The sequence below is a fragment of the Mobula birostris genome, chromosome 11 (genome assembly GCF_030028105.1).
Source record: "Mobula birostris isolate sMobBir1 chromosome 11, sMobBir1.hap1, whole genome shotgun sequence".
Lineage (NCBI taxonomy): Eukaryota > Metazoa > Chordata > Chondrichthyes > Myliobatiformes > Myliobatidae > Mobula > Mobula birostris.
Window position 1 is genome coordinate 59,632,870 of NC_092380.1, and position 23,864 is coordinate 59,656,733.

Sequence of the window (23,864 nt, forward strand, 5' to 3'; positions counted from 1 at the left end):
TGGTTCAATTAGTCATAAGGAAGGGTGCAAGAAAACTAAGCTGTCAAATCTGTACTTAGTTCCTGCAGAGTCCAGAGAAGCAGACAATGAGTTCGCCATCCAAAGGACATTCTATATAGACTCATAAAATAGAACAACTTGTTCCGATGAATTATTAATTTCTCACTGTCAGGTTTTGTACTTGACCCTGCAAGATTCTGTAAGATTGATAATGCACCTCCCGGATTGATTATGCGTTAAGCAGTGGATTGAATGCACACAAGGATTGGCCAAGGTCACTTCAGTGTTTTACAGTACTTGTGGATACATCTCTCAAAATAAATCAGGAATGGCGGTGTTGTATTTTAAACATTTATAGCAAGTAAAGGACAACTGGCTCACAATTATACATCAAACAGTATTCTAGGCTGGGATGTGGAAGATGGTGATGGAACAAACTGACACAGATGAAGAAGTGAATGGAGATGCCTGAGAAGGACAGAATTGCTTTTTGTTTTAAATTGTTGTCCACATCCTCACCCATTTTGCATGATGACTGAAGTGAGCCTGAAGTTGGATAAAAAAAAGTTTTGTATTGCAATGGGTCCTGTCACCTTAACACCAGATGCGGGTATTGGAACACACTAGACTCAGCAAGTACATTTCATCTTGGGTATCCTAGTGTAGTGGTTCCCAGTGCCAGATTTTGTAGGAGCCACAAGTAAAAACAAAAAACTGGGAGTCACAGGAGTTTCTGAATGGACCATGATATGTTCACTGTTTTGATGAAATATTACTAAAATCCTGTCTATAAGTTAAAAGAAAGTGAATATATGTAATTTAATTGGAATGCTGAATGAAATAAATGGGAAAGCATGCTAGATGATGCAAATGAAGCAGCTAAACAGCTTAGTCGGTGTGTGTTGGGGGAGGGGGTTGTGCAGCAAGTCAATTGTTGTCTCTTTTCCTGCTTGACCATGTACAAACCAGTATTCACACCCTGCAGGGCGGCCTGCTGAACTCTGCTGAACATCCATCCCCAAATCACTGAATATACAGTGAGCAGGCAGGCTTGACCCAGCAGGCTACCTTGCAACGTGCTCCACCAGCTAGTGATTATGATTACGTAGTTATAGATAATTACATGTTAATGGGGAACCTTCCACATCTAATTCCAACTGATAGACTGTCAGAAGTTGCCAGGTTTTCCATCAAAACCCTCATCAAAAGGGGATTAATATGGAGAGCCTGGCATGGCCTGTGTTGTAGTAATCCAATTAAAACAGTATGACTATCATGAACAAGCTGAAGATTGGATGGGGCTGTCTGCAGCAAGGCCAGTCAGCGAGGATGCAGCAAGAGGCTGGTTCTGTTTTGCCTTCTACTGACCCATGAGTGTTATGAAGGCTTTACTTACTGCGGTGCCAGAAACAGCTAAACTGCAGAGAAGCAAGAACAAGTGAAGTTTAGCACTGCATCACTATCTACCACTACAACTTCTATTAAATCCCTGATACCTAATCATATTTTGAAAGGAAGTTTAATGTGCTTTTCTTGGTGAGTGAATACTTCTCGCCACATAGAATTTGCATATATGATAGCATTTTTTTAAAATTGCCTAAAAATTAAATTATTTCTAAAAAAAGTGAGTAAAAAGCTAGTTTTATTTTTATATGTATATTCAGTGCCAATATTTCTTCACATGAGATTATACTTATTATAATTCTCCGACATTTACTCATTTTCTATAGAGCCTACGCACACAATTGCATTGTTGGTATTGTTTATATATACAAAATCACCTGCATACATACAAACATTTGTATATATACACACATCAGAATCAGGTTTATTATCACTGGCATGTGTCATGACATTTGTTAACTTAGCAGCAGCAGGTCCATGTAATACATGATAACATAGAAAGAAAAATAAACAAATTACAGTAGGTATGTATATGTGTATATTGAATAGATTAAAAACAGTGCAAAAACAGAAATACTATATATTTTAAAAAGTGAGGTAGTGCTCATGGATTCAATATCCATTTAGGAATCGGATGGCAGAGGGGAAGAAGCTGTTCCTGAATCGTTGAGTGTGTCCCTTCAGAATTCTATACCTCCTTCCTGACAGTAACATCGAGAAGAGGACATGTCCTGGGTGATTGGGGTCCTTAATCGTCTTTCTGAGGCACCACTCCGTGAAGATGTCTTAGATACTACAGAGGCTAGTACCCAAGATGGAGCAGACTAACTTTACAACTTTCTGTAGCTTCTTTTGAGACTGTGCAGCAGCTCCCCATACCTGACAGTGATGCTGCCTGTGGACATCCATAGACGTTTGAGTGTTTTAGTTGACAAGCAAAATCTCTTCAAACTCCTAATGAAATATAGCCACTGTCTTGCCTTCTTTATAGCTGCATTGCTATGTTGGGACCAGGTTAGATCCTCAGAGATCTTGACATCCAGGAACTTGAAATTGCTCACTCTTTCCACTTGTCTTACCTTCCTGAAGTCCACAATCAGCTTTTTTGTCTTACTGATGTTGAATGCAAGGCTGGTGCTGTGACACCACTCAACTAGATTATATATTTCGCTCCTGTACACCCGCTCATCTCCATCTGAGATTCTAGCAACAATGGTTGTATCACCAGCAAACTTTGAACTATACCTAGCCACACCATCATTGGTATAGAAGGAATAGAGCAGTGGGCTAAGCACACACCCATGAGGTGCGCCAGTGTTGATCGTCATCAAGGAGGAGATATTATCACTAATCCACACAGATTGTGGTCTTCTGATTAGGAAGTCAAGGATCCAATTGGCGAGGGAGGTACATAGACCCAGGTTCTCTAACTTATTCATCAAGACTGTGGGGACGATGGTGTTAAACGCTGAGCTGTAGTCAACAAACGGCATCCTGACATAGGTATTTGTATTGTCCAAAAGAGATATGGCCTTGTAAAGAGCCATTGAGATTACGTCTGCTTTAGACCTCTTGTGGTGATAGACAAATTGCAGTGGGTCCAGGTCCTTGCTGAAGCAGGAATTCATTCTAGCAAAGACCAACCTCTCAAAGCATTTCTTCACGGTAGATGTGAGTACTACTGAACAATGGTCATTAAGGCAGCTCACACTACTCTTCTTAGACACAGATATAATTGTTGCCTTTTTGAAGCCGGTGGGAACTTCCAAACATAGCAATGAGACGTTGAAAATGTCCTAGAATACTCCCGCCAGTTGGCTGGCAGAAGTTTTCAGAGCCTTAGCAGGTATTCCATCACAGACTGCCGCCTTGCAAGAGTTCATCCGCCCTAAAGACAGCCGAATATCGGCCTCTGAGACAGAGATCATAGGGTCACCAGGTGCAGCAAGGATCTTCAGAGATGTAGTTATATGCTCCCTTTCAAAATGTGTGTGTGTATATATATATAAGTTTCCACAGCTCTTGGAGAGAGCAAAGTTGTTATTAATTTCCCAACTCTTATCTAATTGAATATGATCTTAGTCAAGCTCCTCACTTGCTATTAAAAGCTTGTAACTATCTTGATGCTGTGAGAGGAGGTGATCTTCAATTATCTTTAACCAAGTTAAACTGGACATTCAAAAACTCGCTGGCTTGCATTAATCACAAGGATCTCACTAAATACTGGAAGTAACAATATTAAGCAGTTTTTCATTGCAGGTTGGAAGAATATTATATATATTATAAATAAAGTATCCTATTCAGAGCCTTGAAATAGTTTTATTTTTAATATACAACTGTAACATTATATTTAACACATATTACCTATATCCTTTTAAAAGATAAATGTTGACTGTAGATGGGAATAATTAGCACAGTTGACCAAAAGAAAACTTTAGTATCTAGCAGAGACTATGGAGGGTGGGGCTACAGAAGTAAATGATAGTCTCAAGTGGGCCACAAGCAGGAAAAGGTTGAGAACCATTGCCCTAGTGTAATCCTTGGCACTAACAATTCAGATTGTTAGCTCCCGTGAATTATACAATGCATAGTTTCTACCCAGCAGATTTGCAGTCTTGATGTTGTGCATGGCCTTCAATTCAATTCAAGTTTAATTATCATACAACCATGCATGAATACTCATGAAAACAGCCAAATGAGACAGCGTTACTCTGTGGCCAAGGTGCAAAACACGGTACCAACAGTCACACACAGCACAAAGCACACATAGAATGTATAAGGTAGAAAGATACAGCCATGCAAGACAATACAAGAGTCCAAACTTGAGCTATCCAATGCTGCAGAAATTTGCAGATGACCACAACAGAGCTGGTCTTCTGCTAAGCGAACACTGGTGGGAGGGGGAGGGTAGGAGGGCAGGAGGGCAACACTGGCCTGGACTCTGTGCCACACCACCCCCAATGGAGCGCATCGTCTCCGACCAGCTCTAAAGAAATTAAGCTATTTTACCATGGCATCACTAAAAGTGGCTATTTCTCCTTCCTGTATCCACTAATGTGCTGCTGAAACTTTCATCTCTCTAACCTTGTTTCTTTATAGTTCTTAGACTCAATTATTCCAGTAGACATTCAGACAATTTCTTTTGGAAGACAGGCAGTTGTTTCCACTATTTTAACTTGCACCATCCCTTTCACCCATCCTCCCTCTGCTTCCTGACCATCTTCTTTACTTCTGGATCAGCAATGGTTAATTTCTAAAAATATCATATTTATATTTGAGTCTCTCCATGGCTGTACCTCTCCACTTCTGTAACCTCATGAAGTCCTTTCATCTCCTGAGATATCAGTGATGCTTTTATTATGGCCTCTTGCTAATCTCCAGTTGATTCTCCTCACCACTGAGATTATGCCTTCCGCTGCCGGATCCCTCAGCTGTCGGATTCTATCCTACTTCACAGCCTTCCCTTTAAACTGTTCCTTGACCAAACTTTTGGTCATCTGCCATAATGTCTAATAGTGGCTTTTCATTCAATAACACGGTTATGATATGTCTTTTGGCATTTTACTATAAATGTTATTGTTGCAACATAAAAAGTAGTTCTAGAATTTCACCACAGGACATCCTACTCTGCTAAGCACTCCTGAACATTGGTAGTAAATAGCCCTAAACCTTATTTAACAAACAATAACAGTAATTATGTGGAAAATTATAAACTAGATCTGACTGAGTATTAGGTATTCCACAGTACACCATAATTGAAGTAATATAATTTTAATTATTAAAATGTTATTTTTGAGATTAGCCAAGGTATCCCCAGAGTTCCCTTGAAGCTGTATCTATAGATATTGCACTTACCCTAATATAGTTAGCATTAATATATGAACTAAGTGGGTCCTCTGATGATTTAATAGTAAGGCACACTCTGCTGTGGGGATCTGAAAATTTAAAAAAATCAAGATCATTCTGTTATTGAAAGCGATCATTCTAATTTACAAGCATAGATTACTCAACATTGTGATAGAAGCAAATATTATTCATTAAAAAAGCACAATAGAAAATTAGTTCCCAAATAAATATTCCTGATTTCTTCAAAAATTAGAATTATCAATGCACTTACTTGAAAATATTGGAATTACTTATTGAACATCAGGTTTAATAGAATATGATCTTAGTCAAGCTCTTGACTATATTTTCTAAGTATGTAATAAGCAGGGTGAATGAGAGAGAAACAATTGGATTAACGGTAAGTTCAAAGTACATTTATTATCAAAGAATATATACATTATACAACCTTGAGATTTGTTTCTTTCCAAAACAAGAAACCTAAAAGAACCCATTAAAAAAGACTGACAAACACTGAATGTGAGGAGAGAGAAAAAAAGTCATGCAAACGACAAAAGTAAGCAAGTCGCATTTGCAATGAAAGTGGGTTCTCAGACACAAAGCCCGGAGCTGGCCAACAGCCTCAGTGCAGTGAAAGGTGGAGTAAACATGCAGAACAGCGAGCAGAACCAGTCCAACCCTTGCCTCTGGTCCCAACACCTTGCCTTTTCAATCCATCTGGCTGGGCATTTATATTGTCCAAACATCAGGTCATTCGTTACTCTAACTCCTGGACCCTGTCACATCAATACGCTCTGGGCCTGGGCCCCGTTGCCACATTTCAGCCCATGCCTGATCTTTCCAAATCGGCCTGGCACTTGGATCAATCAAAGGTTTAGGTTTAGGTGGATGGGGCCTGAATCTGCCTCTCCATCGTTCTGGCTTTTTTCTGCTTCCCTCAACCTGACTTAGCCTTGAAAATGCCTTGACCTCACCCTGACTTCACCTTCCACTCACACTCTTCTGAGTCAATCCTCGACTCAGCCTCGCCATTGCTTGCCTCTTCATTGTTGTGGAGATCATATACTATAATTTTTTTTACAGAAAAGGTGTTATCAATAAAGTATTAAGTTGTATTTCTTGTTTTCTTAACCATCAGTAAGTTGTCATTTTTCATCTTACTGCAGCACCATCTTAAATCAGAAGTAGAGGAATAGGAATACTGGTAAATCATTCAGCCCTTCAAAATTGCTCATAATTCAGTAAGATCCTCTATCATAATGGCATATTCCTACTCCCCATAACCTCTGAGGTCATTCTCCTTCCTAGTTATATTTAGTAATGGTCTCCACAGCTTCTATGGTGGAGAATTGCACCACTTTACCAACTTCTGAGTGAACACATTTCTCCTGAAATCTTTCTTAATTTTCTTATTCTGTATTCTGAAACTGAGGCTCCTGCTTTTAAATCTCCTACAGTAAGAGGAAACATCCTCCCTTCACACAGCGTGTCAAGCCTTTATGCCTCATTGAAATGTCTTATTCTCCTCTCAAGTGAATACATGTTGAGTCAATGCTGTTCTTCCTTGTGCAGTCTCACCATCCAGTGAATCAGTTATAGTTGCAGGTACAGTTGGGTTTGTCTTGTCAAATGCACAGGTATACACATGTACAGGTACAATGATAAACTTGCCTGCAACAGCATCATAGGCACATAGATAGCATCATATAATCAGTATTCACAACAAAAACATAGACATATTTTTACAAGAAAAAACAGTGAGTAGAAATAGCAAACAAAAAAAGCAAAGATAAACAAAGAAAAGAAAAGAAAGCTATTTTAGTATGAAGTTATCAAAGAGGTCATAGTGTTGCTGAAAAATTGTGATTAGGGTTTTGCTAGTTGGTTCAAGAGAATGGTTGAAGGGAGGTAGCTGGTCTTGAACTTGGTGATGTGAGACTTCAGGCTTCAGTAGCTCCTGTCCAATAGTAGCTGCAAAAAGATGGCATGGCCTGGATGGTGGGGATCTCTGTTGATAGATGTTGCCTTCTTGAGGGAATGCTTCCTATAGGCACCATGAGTATTGAGGAGGGATGCGCCCATGTTGTATTGGGCAGGGTCCACTCCTCAATTTCTCCATCACTGGCAGTGGTCTAGCCACCGTCAAAGACATATGTAGAGGAAGGTGCCGGAAAAGTGCCAGTAACATCATGAAGAACCCCACCCACTCTGCTGGACTGTTTTACCCACTCCCATCAGGGTGGAGGTGACGTAGCATCCACACCAGGACCAGCAGACACAAAAACAATAACTTTCCCCAAGCAGTAAGTTTGATCAACACTTCTACCCACTAAACACCCTACATCCTCCACCACCACCACTTTATAATTTCCTGTCAGAGTCATCTTATGTACAGACACTCCTGTGCCGAGCATCATATTATGGACATGCAATTAACCTATGTATAGAAGCTATCTCGTGTATTGATATTTCATCATCATCATCATGCCCAGTTTGAGCTTTGACTGCCATGGCCCACACACTCCTGTTTCGGGTCAAGTGGATCAATTCATTGGTATTCATTTCCAGTTCTCTGGTTGCTGTCTCCATCATCATTTGTCTTTCTCTCCCTCTTGCTCTCTTCCCTTCAATCCTTCCCACAATTACCGTGCATTCTAACTCCTCTTTCCTAATCACATGTCCAATGAAGTTACGTTGCCTTTTCATGATCTCATACATTATTTCTCTTTTTGTGTTTGCTCTGTTCATGACATCCTTGTTAGATATTCGTTTTGTCCATGATATTCTTTGCATCCTCCTCAAAAAACACATCTCTGCTGCTACAATTCTTTTCCTCATGTTTCTAGATATTGTCCAACATTCTGATCCATATAACATAACTGGATAGACGTAACATTTCAGTACTCTGAGGCGGGTTGTCATGCCTAGTTTAGTATTGGTCAGTATACTCTTCATTCTCATAAAGGTGTCTTTTGCCATCCCTATTCTTCTTTTGATGTCCAAGTCGTACCTGCCATCTGATGTCACCCAGCTTCCTAAGTAGCAAAAATTCTGTACTTGTTTTATGTCTTCCCCGTTTATTCTCAGCCTGCAGATAGGATTCTCCTTCTTTTTGGATATCACCATACATTCTGTATTTTTGCAATTGATAGATAGACCCATTTTTGTACTTTCTTCAACAATTATATCGATTAAGTTTTGCAGTTCTTCCTCCATAGTTGCAATTAACACAGTGTCATCTGTATATCTGAAATTATTGATGTTTTCACCGTCAACTTTGATTCCCAAGATGTCTCTTAGTTTTTGTAATATTGTTTCACTGTACACATTAAATAAATCAGGGGAGAAAACACACCCTTGTCTAACGCCTCTCTTGATTTTCGTAAACTGAGTCACTTCTCCATCTATTCTTATAGCGGCAGTTTGTTCCCAGAACAGATTTCTGATTTGGTGGAGGTCTTTCAAATCTAGATCTAGAGTTTCCTATAATATTTCAAATAACTTATTGTGCTTCACTTTATTCAATGCTTTTGTGTAGTCGATAAAACAAACAAACAAATCTTTTTGCACTTGAATAGTTCGTTCTGATAGCATCCGTAACATCAATATTGCATTTCTTGTACTTTTGTCTTTCACAAAATCACATTGCTCTTTGCCTATTTCACCTTGTATCTCACTTTTAGCTCTTGTCATCAAAATTCTTAGAAGCATCTTGGTGGTATGACTCATTAAACTTATGGTCCTATGTAATTCACATTCTATTGCTCCAGCTTTCTTAGGAAGAGTTTTTCATCTCTACTGGTATTATTCCAGTCTCATAAATGTCATTGATTAAATCAGTAAGTTTTTCAATTCCGTTCGATTGCTAATTCAACAGGACCTGCTGCCTTTCCTTTCTTCATCTTATTTATTGCATTACGAACTTCAGATTTTAAAATACTTGGACCTTCAATGTTTTTCTTAATTTCTGGTGTTTCGGCTCGATCGTCTTCAAACAATTCCTGAATATACTCAGTCCATCTGTTCATAATCTCATCTTTTTCGATGATAATGGTACCGTCCTTTGCTTTCAAACATCCACCTGAAGAACACAGGAGCTTTTTACCAGTGATATTCTTGATTTGTTGATGTAACCTTTTTCGGTCAGTTATAGGGATTCTTTCTATTTGCTCACATTCCTGGTTTAACCATTCCTCTTTGGCTTTTTAACATAAGCTTTTAACTTTTTTATCTGAGGACTTATATTCTATAGGATTTGCTTTCTTTCGCCTCCTTTCTTCCATTAGATTTCTGATTTCGTCTGTCATCCATTTATTCTTTGTGCTTTTTTTCTTTTTTAGGAATCACTGACTTTGCTGATTCTACTAAGGCATCCTTTAGAGAGTTAAATTTCATTTCTACATGATTGCTATCATCTTCAACAGATTCTATTTCTAGACTTTGAAATCTATTCCTTACTTCAATTGTAAATTTTTGTCTTAGGTTTTCATAGTCATAGTCATAGTCATACTTTATTGATCCCAAGGGAAATTAGTTTTTGTTGCAGTTGCACCATAAATAATAAATAGTAATAGAATCATAAATAGTTAAATAGTAATATGTAAATTATGCCAGTAAATTATGAAATAAGTCCAGGACCAGCCTATTGGCTCAGGGTGTCTGACCCTCCAAGGGAGGAGTTGTAAAGTTTGATGGCCACAGGCAGGAATGACTTCCTATGACGCTCTGTGCTGCATCTCAGTGGAATGAGTCTCTGGCTGAATGTACTCCTATGCCCATCCAATACATTTTGTAGTGGATGGGAGACATTGTCCAAGATGGCATGCAACTTGAACAGCATTCTCTTTTCAGACACCACTGTCAGAGAGTCCAGTTCCATCCCCACAACATCACTGGCCTTACGAAGGATTTTGTTGATTCTGTTGGTGTCTGCTACCCTCAGCCTGCTGCCCCAGCACACAACAGCAAGCATTAGAGCACTGGCCACCACAGACTCGTAGAACATCCTCAGCATCGTCTGACAGATGATAAAGGACCTCAGTCTCCTCAGGAAATAGAGACGGCTCTGACCCTTCTTGTAGACAGCCTCAGTGTTCTTTGACCAGACCAGTTTATTGTCAATTCGTATCCCCAGGTATTTGTAATCCTCCACCATGTCCACACTGACCCCCTGGATGGAAATGGGGGTCACCGGTGCCTTAGCCCTCCTCAGGTGTACCACCAGCTCCTTAGTCTTTTTCACATTAAGCTGCAGATAATTCTGCTCACACCATGTGACAAAGTTTCCTACCGTAGCCTGTACTCAGCCTCATCTCCCTTGCTGATGCATCCAACTATGGCAGAGTCATCAGAAAACTTCTGAAGATGACAAGACTCTGTGCAGTAGTTGAAGTCCGAGGGTGTAAATGGTGAAGAGAAAGGGAGACAAGACAGTCCCCTGTGGAGCCCCAGTGCTGCTGATCACTCTGTCGGACACACAGTGTTGCAAGCACATGTACTGTGGTCTGCCAGTCAAGTAATCAAGAATCCATGACACCAGGAAAGCATCCACCTGCATCGCTGTCAGCTTCTCCCCCAGCAGAGCAGGGTGGATGGTGTTGAACATACTGGAGAAGTCAAAAAACATGACCTTCACAGTGCTTACTGGCTTGTCCAGGTGGGCGTAGACACGGTTCAGCAGGTAGACGATGGCATCCTCAACTCTTAGTCGGGGCTGGTAGGCGAACTGGAGGGGATCTAAGTGTGGCCTAACCATAGGCCAGAGCAGCTCCAGAACAAGTCTCTCCAGGGTCTTCATGATGTGAGAGGTCAATGCCACCGGTCTGTAGTCACTGAGGCCTCTGGGGCGCGTCTTTGGCACAGGGACGAGGCAGGATGTCTTCCACAGAACAGTAGCCCTCTTTTCTTCTTTAATTAATTGCAAGTAGTCAAGGGATTGTTCAGGTTTTCACTTCTTTAGTTTTACTTTTACATGACATACGACTGGGTTATGGTCACTATTATAGTCTGCACCTGGATATGTTTTGCATTGAGTCACTGAGTTTCTAAATCTTTGGTTTATAGTAATAAAGTCAATTTGATTTCAAGTGTTATCACCTGGACTTTTCCAGGTCCACAAGCAACTTGGATGGTTTTTAAAGTAGGTATTCATAATGACCTAATTATTCATCTTGCACCATTCTACCCATTTCCCGCCTTTTTCATTTCTTTCCCCTAGTCCAAATTTTCCTATGGTATTTCCATCAGCACCTTGTCCTACTTTAGCATTTAGATCTCCCATGGCAATAACGATATCTTGAGATTTGCATCCATTCTTTGCTTGTTCAAGCTCTTCATAGAATTTATCTATATATTCATTTTTTCCATCTGTTGTTGGTGCATATAACTGTATAATTGCTAAATCAAATGGTTGTCCTCTGATTCTAACAAAAAGCACTCTTTCTGATATTGCCCGATGTCCTAAAATACTTTTTGCCATGCTTTCGTCCATAAGAATTCTTACTCCATTCGTATCGGATGTTCCACAAGAATAAACTAGTGTTTTATTTCTAACCTGACATGTTCCAGTACCTATCCAACGAACTTTGCTAATTCCCATGATGTTAATCTTTAGTCTTTCCATTTCATTTATCATATTGTCCAATCTTCCTGCTCGATATAGGGTTCTTACATTCCAAGTGACAATAATTTTCTTTCGTGTTACTTGATTTTTATGAGCAGTATCTTGATGACGGCCGGGGATCCCCTGCTGGCCAGAATTAACCCTACTGAGTGAAGCATCTTCAGAGTCGTCTTGAAGATCCTCTTGACACTGTTGTTGTGTGATACATTTTGTGAGTTTGACCACAGTTTTCTTAGCAAATAGCAATGGTGGTTTGCTATTGCCTATCGTTGGGCGAACTACAGAAATGGCCATTTCTCTTCCCAAATGTTCATCCGCCTGTACTATAGCCGTTGACGTTTGAGGTCGTAGCGCATCCACCTTCTCTGTCATAAGTTCAGTTACTGAACCTGCCATTGGCCTTCGCTCGTATCCTGAGCAGGAACACTTGCAGGTGCTACTGTTCCAGGTCAGAGCGGCCCTGGGAGCAATGAATGACTAAGAGGTATCTCCACTTTCCCCAAAGCTCTGAAAGTCCCCAATCAGAACCTCATCACTGGTTGCAGTTTGGAGTCATACCCAGGACTCCATTTATATTTACAGTTTTTTATTATTGTGTTCTTTGTCTTATTGTGTTTATTTTAATTGGATATGGAGCCTCAATTACTTTGTTCTGCTTTATACTTGTGTACTGGAAATGACATTAAACAATCTTGAATCTCACGTTCTTGTGCATTTAAGTTATAGTACCTGGCCACTTACTTGTCAGAACACTTACGATAGAAATTCGTTAGTGTGTTTGGTGACATGCTGAGTCTTGTTAACATCTGAAGAATGTAAGGAGGCTGGTGGACCCAGGACAGGCCATCCAATATGTTCAGATGCAAAAGTTTAAAGCTGCTGACCCTCTCCACTCCAAATCCATCAATGGAGATTGGTGCATGTTCCTGAAGTCAACAATTAGATCTTTATTTTTTGTTGAGTTTGAGTGAGAGGTTGTTGTTATAGTTATAGACATAGTCATAGTCATACTTTATTGATCCCGGGAGAAATTGGTTTTCGTTACAGTTGCACCATAAATAATAAATAGTAATAGAACCATAAATAATTAAATAGTAATATGTAAATTATGCCAGTAAATTAAGAAATAAATCCAGGACCAGCCTATTGGCTCAGGGTGTCTGACCCTCCAAGGGAGGAGTTGTGAAGTTTGATGGTCACAGGCAGGAATGACTTCCTATGACGCTCTGTGTTGCATCTCGGTGGAATGAGTCTCTGGCTGAATGTACTCCTGTGCCCACCCAGTACATTATGTAGTGGATGGGAGACATTGTCCAAGATGGCATGCAACTTGGACAGCATCCTCTTTTCAGACACCACCGTCAGAGAGTCCAGTTCAATCCCCACAACATCACTGGCCTTACGAATAAGTTTGTTGATTCTGTTGGTGGCTGCTACCCTCAGCCTGCTGCCCCAGCACACAACAGCAAACATGATAGCACTGGCCACCACAGACTTGTAGAACATCCTCAGCATCGTCCAGCAGATGTTAAAGGACCTCAGTCTCCTCAGGAAATAGAGGCGGCTCTGACCCTTCTTGTAGACAGCCTCAGTGTCCTTTGACCAGTCCAGTTTATTGTCAATTCGTATCCCCAGGTATTTGTAATCCTCCACCATGTCCACACTGACCCCCTGGATGGAAACAGGGGTCACCGGTACCTTAACTCTCCTCAGGTCTACCACCAGCTCCTTGGTCTTTTTCACATTAAGCTGCAGATAATTCTGCTCACACCATGTGACAAAGTGTCCTACCGTAGCCCTGTACTCAGCCTCATCTCCCTTGCTGATGCATCCAACTATGGCACAGCACCATTCAACCAGGTGTCCTATCTCAATTCAGTAAATTGACTCATTACCACCTGTAATTTGTCCAATAGTGGTAATATTGTCCACAGACCTGAAGGTGGTGTTAGAGCTATGCTTAGCCACATAGGTTAGAGAGGCAGGCTAAGCATGCAGCCTCCGGTGTTGATGATTACTGAGGAGATGTTGTTACCAGTCCTCAATGAGTTCTACTGATGGGAACAATGAGTATCCAGTTGTAGAGGGTGATATAGTGGCCCAAGTCTTGAAGTGTCAGGTGAACCTTTCATTCATCCTGTCCATGGCAAGTATATTTTTTCATGGTTAAGGAGAACAATACGACGCACAATCCTCCAGATGTGGTCTCATCAAAGCTTTTGCAATGAAGATCAGTTTAACATTTGCCTCGTTAACTGCTGCACCTGCATGTTTAGTTGTCATGACTGGTGCACTCATTCATCTTTGGGAAGGTATTAATGCACCCAATGTAAAACCCATGTGGTAGTGGAGAGGGATCTGCACACACCACAGCACTTAGAATCAAGCCAGGATCCCTGAAGCTGTGCCGCCATGATGCTGGTGTGTTAGAACAACACTCTGTAGGAGGATTAAGAGGCACCAGTTATGACATTTATTTGATTGGAACTAAGAGTAACTAGTTCTTGATGGCCTGTACACCAGCTGAAGCTAACTAGTGCCAGTTGCATGTCATGCCAGAGGAGGTGAACGCTGAATGCAACCATTGTCACAAATCACCAAATGAATGAGAGAAATACTGAAGAGGAAGCAACACAGATCCCCAATTCACTGATGCTGACCTGGAGATCTCTGTCAGAAAGACAGATAGTAGGAAAGGCATCTTTTAAACTCAGCAGCACAGATAGCTACCACAGGTTGAAGTGGGGTGGTGGTTAATGCCAAAAGTGATGACTAGGACAGGTTCGAGAGCTGGATGAAGTTATGTGTTTGGTCAAAGTCAGTGGAAATAACCATTCTATGTTGTTATTTGTCAAGATCTTACCTTCACCAGTTCAACAGCATGTGTATGCATACACATACAAGTTCACACTCACTCTTACATGTATTCTCATGCTCACATTCACTTCCAGAGCCTGTTGACACTTTCAAGGGAGCTTGAGATCATTTGGGTTACTAGGCACTTGGCAAGAGGCAATAAAGAGAACTTAGGTTTAAGCAGAGCAGCCATAATACGAGTGAGCCAGTGCTAGAGTGGGTAGTTGAGGCTTTGGCTCAAGGGACTTTGGCAAGAAGAGGTGGAAGCTAAGGTACATTTCTGCTAAGTTTCTTTCTTTATTACTGTACAGTTGGAGTAGTGGGAATGACAGTCAGGACAGTGGAGTGCCCCTCTCATGGAATGTGGGAAGGCACGGAGACCTCCAGTATCCCTGATGACTATAGCTGCAGCTGAGGCCAAAGTTGGAATATCGTATACAATTCTTGTCACCTACCTACAGGAGAGTATCAATATGATTGACAGAGTACAGAGAAAATTTACAAGGATGATGCTGGGACTTTAGTTATAGGGAAAGGTTGAGTAGGTTAGGACTTTATTTTCTGGAATGTTGGAGAATGACAGGAGGTTTGATAGATGTACAGTAAATTATGAGTGGTATAGGTAGAGTTAATGCAAACTGGCTTTTTCCTCTGAGGTTGGTTGAGATAGAACGAGTGTTCATAGGTTCAGGGTGAAAGCTGAAGTACTTAAGGGATGGCTGAGTGGGAACCTCATCACTCAGAGGGTTGTATAAGTGTGGACCGAGCTGGCAGAGGAAATGGTGGATGCAGGTTCAATTGCAACATTTAAGAGCAGTTTGGATAAATACATAGATGGGAGGGATATGGCTGGTAGGTCAATGGGACTAGGCAGAATAACATTTAGGCATGCACTAGATGGGCTGAAGGGCTGTAGTGCTTTATGACTGTATGACTCTAACCAGTACCTAGATATGGTTGGAATCTATTCTATAGACAGTGACAGCAAAGGGGCAGATGTCAGTGATGGATGGGGAGCTCAGAAACTGCTGATCTCCTTGGATTTTCATGCTCAACTGTGTCTAGAGTTTACAGAGAACTTTGCGAAAAACCGAAAAAAATCCAGCAAGCATTAGTTCTGTGGGTGAAAACACCCTGTAAATAAACTAAGTCAAAGAAAAATGGCCAGACTGATTCAAACTGATAGGAAGGCAACAATAGCTCAAATAAACACGCATTACAAAAATGGTGTGCAGAAGAATATCTCTGAATACACAACACGCCGAACCTTGAATTAATGGCTGCTGCAGCAGAAAACCACAAACTAAATATTCACTAAAGGTACAGACAATCTATTTCACAAGCTAAATATTCACTATTCTTGAATGAGAATATGAATTTAAAATTTCATTTCTAGATATCTAAAACAATCAAGTAAATGCCCGATTAACCTGGCATAATTTCCTACTCAGCAAATTTAACTATCTGTTCTTCCATATGAAGAATTAATTTGCACCACTGTTCAAAATATACCAAATGTTTCAATACAGGACTTCCCCCATTTGCTGATTATCTTTCCGATGCACATGTCCTTACCAACAGGGATACAAATTCTGATGATACCATACTCTACATAATGATCTCACAAACTATCTCTCAAACAGATATATTTGTTTACATATTGACTAATTTCTCAAGCTATCATTTTATGGTGGTGGAAACTGCTTCAGGCTGAAAAGGCAGAACTTTCTCCCATGAGATTTATTGAAATGCAATATTCTACTTCTTGCCATTCATAATCATCCCAACCAATATGGTTTGCTTTTTGTTTGGCTGTTTGAAAAAAAGTAAAATCTTTATATTGTTGAAGTTCTTAGTGTCAGCAATTATTAACTCAAACAGCAAAAAAGAAATTGACTCAAGTACTAATTGAGACCTGAGTTAAAAAAAAAAGCTAACTTGGTAATCTACCATGATCAAGCCAATAAGCTTGCACTCCTTCTGTTTTACTCACTTGGTAGGATAGTCTTGTAACGATTCTTCAATCCAAAGCCTGGAATATCAAATTCATTTGGATCAACAAAATTCATTGGTATTTCCTGAAATAGAGAAAATACTGTCTTAATTTCTGTTAAATATGTAATGCTCAAAAACAGATGTGGCTGCCATCTTCTTCGGTTCTTAGGTTGAAAGTGAATACCTACGCATCTAATGATCTGATATCCACTCTCAGTGAAACAACACAGTTTAGGATCCAGAGTGTGGAAAATTTCCCAGTGTTCAAAATTTCCCAGCTCCAAGCAGAGTGTTCGTTGACGGCATCACTTAATCAGCAAAGCATTGCATTTGGTGATAGCATAGTTCCCACGATTAAGGCACAGAGGAGCTGAGTATGGAAACCAGTAATGTTTCTAATGGAATGGAATATCAAGGAAGGAAAACAAAATAAGATATCCCAACATGTATTTTGAACCAAACTAACAGTCACTTAGTGGAGGCCCTCTACGCAAATTCTGTTGAGGTAGTGAAGAGCAAAAATAGAGAGAAAAGGAGACAGTGTTATCCAGTTCTTGCAAAAGGAATGTTTTTTTTTGATCCCCCCATAAATGAAAAACATAGCAAAGATGCCAGCAGGCTCATATGTTTTATTCTGGCTCTGTGAAGGAGCTCTCTGGTTAGTTTCACACATTACAATGCACTTGAAATTTATTTAAACTTTTCTGGAATTTAATACTGGACCTTCTACCATAACTGTTTAGGAGGTGTTTTCCAGATAACAATATTTTTATTGCTCTATCGTTCTAACAAAATCTCACGCACTTTTCATCTTGCTTCTGGGTCCTTTACAATTCACTGCGATCTATAATTATTACTGCTTCTGTCTTGGGAGTAGTTTTCCCTCTCCATCAAACCACTTTATATTTTTTTAACATCTGCATTAAATTTTTACTAAATGAAAACTGAGAGATTGCATTTTTCCACGTATGGAGGTAATATGAAGAATGCATTTAACTTGGAAGTACTACAGTGGAGAGCTGAGCATAGTCAGATGAATAGGCACCAATCATAGGCCAAATGCAGAGTGCAAGCAGGATGAATGTATGTAGAGTTGGCTAAGTTCTAGAGGAATCTCATTGAATGATTACAATAACAGACAGAATGAGAAAGGAAACTTCTTTGGATTTTTGTCCTGACCTCATTCTTTCACGTTACTTACCAGGAACTCTCTCTGAAGTGTGAAAGAGTCCATGGCTCGCTCATGCAGTTTCTGTGAAGTGAGTAGGTTGGATGCTGTTTGCAAGTACTCCCGAGCTGACTGTTCCCTGGGCGACAACAGCACTCCATCAGCATCTTCACTTCCTGGTGTACACATGTCAAGGGTCAGTGATACATTTGAGCCTCTCCTTTGGGACAAGGAGGAAAAAAAAGAGTTCTTTGAAGACATTTGATTTCTTGTCACAGATTTACAGCAGGAATCTATTATACCTGAATGTGAAGTGTACATTAGATCAAAATCAAATCTCAGTTTATTGTCAGATTCACAAGGACATGTATGCAGAGGTGCAATGAAAAACTTATTCACAGCCATATCATAGGCACAAAATATCATTCAAGACAAAAAACATAAATGTTATTTTTGCACAATGCTTACAATAAAGAACACAATTAAAACAAAAGTATCAACTTTAGTGCAAGGTGATCAAAGTGGTCATAGTGGCTCTAAACTATAATGATTCGGATTTTGCCGGTTTGTTCAAAAGCCAAATTGAAGGGCAGTGGTTGTTTTTGAACCTGCTGCTGTGGGGCTTCTGTACCTCCTACCTGATGGTAGTTGCAAGAAGGTGGCATGGCCCAGTTGGTGAGCATTTTTGATGATGGGTGTTGCAGATACTACCAGTGGTGGGGAGGGATGTGCTCATGATGTAATGGGCTGAGTCAACTAATCTCTGCAGTTTCTTATGTTCCTGTGCATTCAAATTACCACCTTATCATATCACGATGCGTCCAATCAAGATACTTTCAAAGGCACATCTGTAGAAATTTATTAAAATCTTCAGTGACAAGCCAAATCTCTTTAATCTCCAAAGACCATAAGACACAGGAGCAGAATTAGGCCATTTGGCCCATCGAGTCTGCTCCGTCATTTCATTATGGCTGATCCATTTCTCTCTCAGCCCTGATCACTTACCTTCTCCCCATAACTATTCATGCCCTGACTAATCAAGAATCTATCAACCCCTGCTTTAAATATAACCAATGACTTGGCCTCCACAGATGCCTGTGGCAATGAATTCCACAGATTCACCATTCTCTGGTTAAAGAATTTCCCCCTTGCCTGCGTTCTAAATGGACATCGTTCTATTCCGAGAATCTGTCCTCTGGTCCTAGACTCCTCCACCATAGGAAACATCCTCTCCTCATCCACTCTTTTCAGGCCTTTCAACATTCAATAGGTTTTAATGATTTCCCTCCTCATTCTTCTGAATTCCAGGGAGTACAGGCCCAGAGTCATCAATTACTCCTCATATGATAAGTCTTTCAATCCCAGAATCATTCACGTGAACCTCCTCTGAACCCTCTCGAATGTCAGTACATCCCCTCTTAGATAAGATGCGAAAAACTGCTCACAATACTCCGATGAGACCTTACCAAAGCCTTATAAAGCCTCAACATTGCATCCTTGCTTTTATATTCTAGTCCTCTTGAAATGAATGCTAACTTTGCACTTGCATTCCTCACCACCGACTCAACCTGCAAATTAACCTTTGAATTTCAGATTTCTGAATTTTTTCTCCTTTAGAAACTAGTCTACCTTTTTATTTCTTCTACCAAAGTGTTTGACCAGACACTGTGCACCACTGTATTCTATCTGCCACTTTTTTGCCCATTCTCATAATGTCTAAGTCCTTCTGCAGCCTCCTTGTTTCCACAATACTATCCGCCCCTCTGCCTATCTATGCATCATCTGCGAACTTGACCATAAAGCCATCAATTCCATCATCCAAATCATTGACATAACATAAAATGAAGCGATCCCAAACACAGACCCCTGTGGAACACCACTAGCCACTGGCAGCCAACCAGAAAAGGCTCCCTTTATTCCCACTCTTTGCCTCCTGCCAATCAGCCAATGCTTTATCCATGCTAGTGTCTTCCCTGTAAAACCTTGGGCTCTTAACTTGTTAAGCAGCCTCATGTGTGGCACCTTGTCAAAGGCCTTCTGAAAATTCAAGTACACAACATCCATCGATTCTCCTTTGTCCATTCTGCTTGTTATTTCTTCAAAGAATCTAACAGATTTGTCAGGCAGATTTTTGCTTAAGGAAGCCATGCTGACTTCAGCCAAATCTATTATGTGCCTTCAAGTACTCCGAAACCATATCCTTAACAATCGACTCCAACATCTTCCCAAATACTGCTGTCACGCTAACTGCCCTATAATTTCCTTCCTTTTGCCTCTCTCCTTTCTTAAAGTGTGGAATGACGTTTGCAATTATCCAGTCCTCTATTGGTGTTAAATACCAAGCTGTAATGGATAAAGAGCATCCTGATGTATGCACCTTTGTTGTCCAGGTGTTCCAAGGTTGTGGCATTGGGATAGCATCTACTGTGGACCTGTTGCTTCAGTAGGTGAATCAGAGTGGATCCAAGCTGCCACTCAGACAGGAGCTGATATGCTTCGACACCAGCCTCTCAAAACACTTCATTACTGTGGATTCGAGTGCCACTGGGCAATAATCACCAAGGCAAGTTACCATGCTCTTCTTGGCCACCAGTGCTATTGAAGCCTGCTTGAAGCAGATATGTACCACACACTGCCAGAGTGAGAGTTTGAAGATATCTGTGAATATACCAGCCAGTTGGTCAGCACAGGTCTTCAGTACCCGCCCAGGTATACCACACAGATCGGATACTTTCCTTGGATTCACTCCCTGAAGGCAGTCCGCACATCGTCTTCAGGTACTGAGATCAAAGAATCATGGGGAAACATGATGGTTCCTCCCTGTTCTGGTCATCAAAGTGAAGATAGAAGGCACTGAGCTCATCTGGAAGTGATGTTCTGCAGTCCCCTATGTCACAAGATTTAACTTTGTAGGAGGGTATGGCATTCAAACCCTGCCACAGCTGTCGAGCATCCCTCATTGATTCCAGTTTAGTCCGGAATCTCCGCTTTGCTCGAGAGATGGCTTTGCAGAGATCAAGCCTGACCTCTTGTAGCATTTGAATCCGAATTGTCAAAATGCAATCTCGTTCGAGGTCTCTCAGCCCAGTGTGGCAGTGTGCAGTAGGACCGTGTTTATTTGGTTGAGTCCATTCTCAGTTTTTGACGCGAGATAGGGGAGGCCATTGATAATTAGTAAGCGCTGTATTGCACGGAGCAGAAGACAGTAGGCTGATGAGGAGCATGGTGTGTTTTCCGAGCATTGAATGGGCTCTCCAAACTTGGGTTATGATATCAGCCTCTCCCTCCGAATTATCTCCCCCACCTTCCTCTTATGCGCCACTGACTGACCTATAGGAGCGAACAAACACTACCAGTGTAGTAGACAATTGGAGGGAAATTTTCATTCTAAAGACGGTATAGTGTGGAGATTTTTGAAGAGGAGGTGTGAGATGGAAGAGTAGGGTTCTAGGCCTTGGTCTACAGACAATTCTGATAAGGTTAATGATGAAGAATTACACTCTTTTGAGTCTTTTCACTGCACTAATACAACAATGGACACAAAATAATCCATCTTTACAATGAAAGCTGCTTATCAATGGACTGGTGATCCAAGTTGGCCTATTCCATTGTGCCTAGTGTGTGACAAACAACTTACATATGTAGCAATGGCTCCAGCAAACTTGAAAAGACACTTAACTACAAATCACAGCCATATGACATGCAAAAGTGTTGATTATTTTAAACAACTATTGGAATCTCAAAACAAACAGTACAAAGGTTTTGAAAATAAAGTCACAGTCAGTAAAAGGCTTCAGAAAGCAAGTTATGTAGTAGATGTAAGACCAGTTCACTAGAGAATGTTTTAAAAGCTGTGTGAAACCTCGACAAAGAGCATTCCAATCTCCTGCTACATACAGAAATCTGGTGGCTTAGCAAACTAAGTTCTCAACATGGTGGTTTGAGCTGAAAGGTGAATTGTAGGAGTATTTTCAAGAAAATAGTAGGCCTGATTTTGCTGAGTGCTTTGAACATGAAGAATGGCTGCAGAAATTAGCCTACTTAACGGACATTTTTCATCATGTGAACCAGCTGAACAAGTCTCTGCAAGTCTCTGTAGGAAATGTTTTGACAAGTGACAAGATTCTTGGATTTAAAAGGAAACTAAATTTTTGGAAAAATCATGTTGTAAAAGGAAATCTTGAAATGTTTCCACTGCTGCTTGGGCTTGAGAGTGGGGAAGGATCAAAAAGTCTCAAGTCTTATTGAAAACCACTTGGAAAAACTGCAGAACAAAATTAAACAGCATTTTCCCTTCCTTTCAAAATAAATATACGGCTGCATGAGGGACCTCTTCTTTGAATCTTATGATCAGCCTGAGAACTCGACTTTGAGAGAAGAGGAGGAACTTTGTGAGCTGCACTCTGACCATGCACTCAAGATGAGATTTATTGACCTGCCCCTGGACAAGTTCTGGATTTCTGTGAGAGAAAAGTATCCTGCCATCCATAGGAAAGCAATGAACATTTTGCTGCAGTTTTCAACTTCTTACATGTGTGAGAAAACTTTTTCTTGTTTATCAAGCATCAAGAGCAAGGATAGAAATCATCTCATTTCAGTTGAGGGTGAAATCCATGTGTGCTTATCTCAAGTTCAACCAAGTATTGAGAAATGTATTATGTTTGCCTTATGAGGTTTTCAAATTTATGAAAGAGAAAGAAAGATTAATTTCAGGAAAGGTAAGCTATAAATTCATTCTCAGTACATTCTGTTCTATATCTCCGTGAGAGCTTTAGTGGCAGCCTGTGTGAGAATGGAAATCAGATGCAGAGAAGCTTTTCATGTGTTCCTTCTGAAATTAGAACCTCTGCATTCGCTTGTGTCCTTCCACTAAGAGCTAGATCTTTAAGTTGGCATGAAGAAAGCAAATCACACAAATGTGCCCCAACAAGATTCCAAAGCACGCCTGTGAATTTTGAGCATTGGGCATAGTTTGCCTCCCGCTGTATGTGCAGAGCTCAGATCCTGTAGTATAGCCCCATTTAATCATGTCAGCCCTGACTGTGGCTGTGGCAGGAGCCTGGGTCATTTGAAGGCAGGGGGTTGAGGGTAGGTGGTGGCAGGAGCTGCAACATGGATTGCTGGTGCCGAAGTTGCTCAGTATGACGTGCAGAATATGCTCCACAGCCTTCCATGCTGAAAGATAGACCAAAGACTACATCAGATAAATATTAGTAAAGTAGAAGATGTTTCAGCCACTGTGAATATATATTTGGTGTGACTATTTAAATCTCAGCCTCTTTGCTCACAGCATCATAAGCACGATCTTGCAGGGAGGTTGAATGGAACAGTCAGCATCTCCAGTCCAATTTTAAGTTATAAGGTTGGTGGACCTCTGGAATTCTATAAGGTAGTGTTGTCGAGGTCAGATGAATTGGATATTTAATAAGTATGTTTAGGCAAGGCTGGGATTAGACAAAAGAGGAGTTAAGCTCCAGGTCATAACAGCCGTGACTATATGGTAGTGGGATATTTTGTAAGGAACTTCATTAGTATGGGCACCACCATAGCGTAGTGGTTAGTGTGACACTATTTTAGCTCAGAGCATTGGACTTTAGAGTTCAATTCCAACGTCATCTGTAAGGAGTCTGTACATCCTCCCTGTGCAAGGCCTGGGTTTTCTCCAGGTGCACTGGTTTTCTTCCAAAGACATACTGGTTAGTAGGTTAATTGGTCATTGTAAATTGTCCTTTAATTAGGCTAGGGTTAAGTCGGGGATTGCTGGGCAGCACAGCTCAAAGGGCTGCAAGGGCATATTCTTCGCTGTATCTCGATAACTAATTAAATATTCTGCCAGAGTACTGCTATAATCCAGCAGGACACCTGCAAATCCTCCAGCTTGGCTCTCCTTTAAGTCTCAGTATTTCAGGAGCAGCAATAACTTAGCAAGCACAAGAAACAGTTCAGATTTAGATTCAGATATATTTATTTATCACG

General features: G+C 40.7%; 1 protein-coding gene across 1 annotated transcript in view; it reads right to left on the reverse strand.

Moving 5' to 3' along the window:
* The window catches only part of ptpn5 (protein tyrosine phosphatase non-receptor type 5), a 56,719-nt gene that overhangs the window by 12,122 nt on the left and 20,733 nt on the right, over positions 1-23,864 (reverse strand). Inside the window, exons 5-7 of the mRNA XM_072271367.1 lie at positions 17,922-18,108; positions 16,719-16,803; positions 5,260-5,339 (exon numbers count right to left, since the gene is read on the reverse strand). Coding sequence (XP_072127468.1) covers positions 5,260-5,339; positions 16,719-16,803; positions 17,922-18,108 — 352 coding nt within the window. The remainder of the gene's footprint in view (positions 1-5,259; positions 5,340-16,718; positions 16,804-17,921; positions 18,109-23,864) is intronic.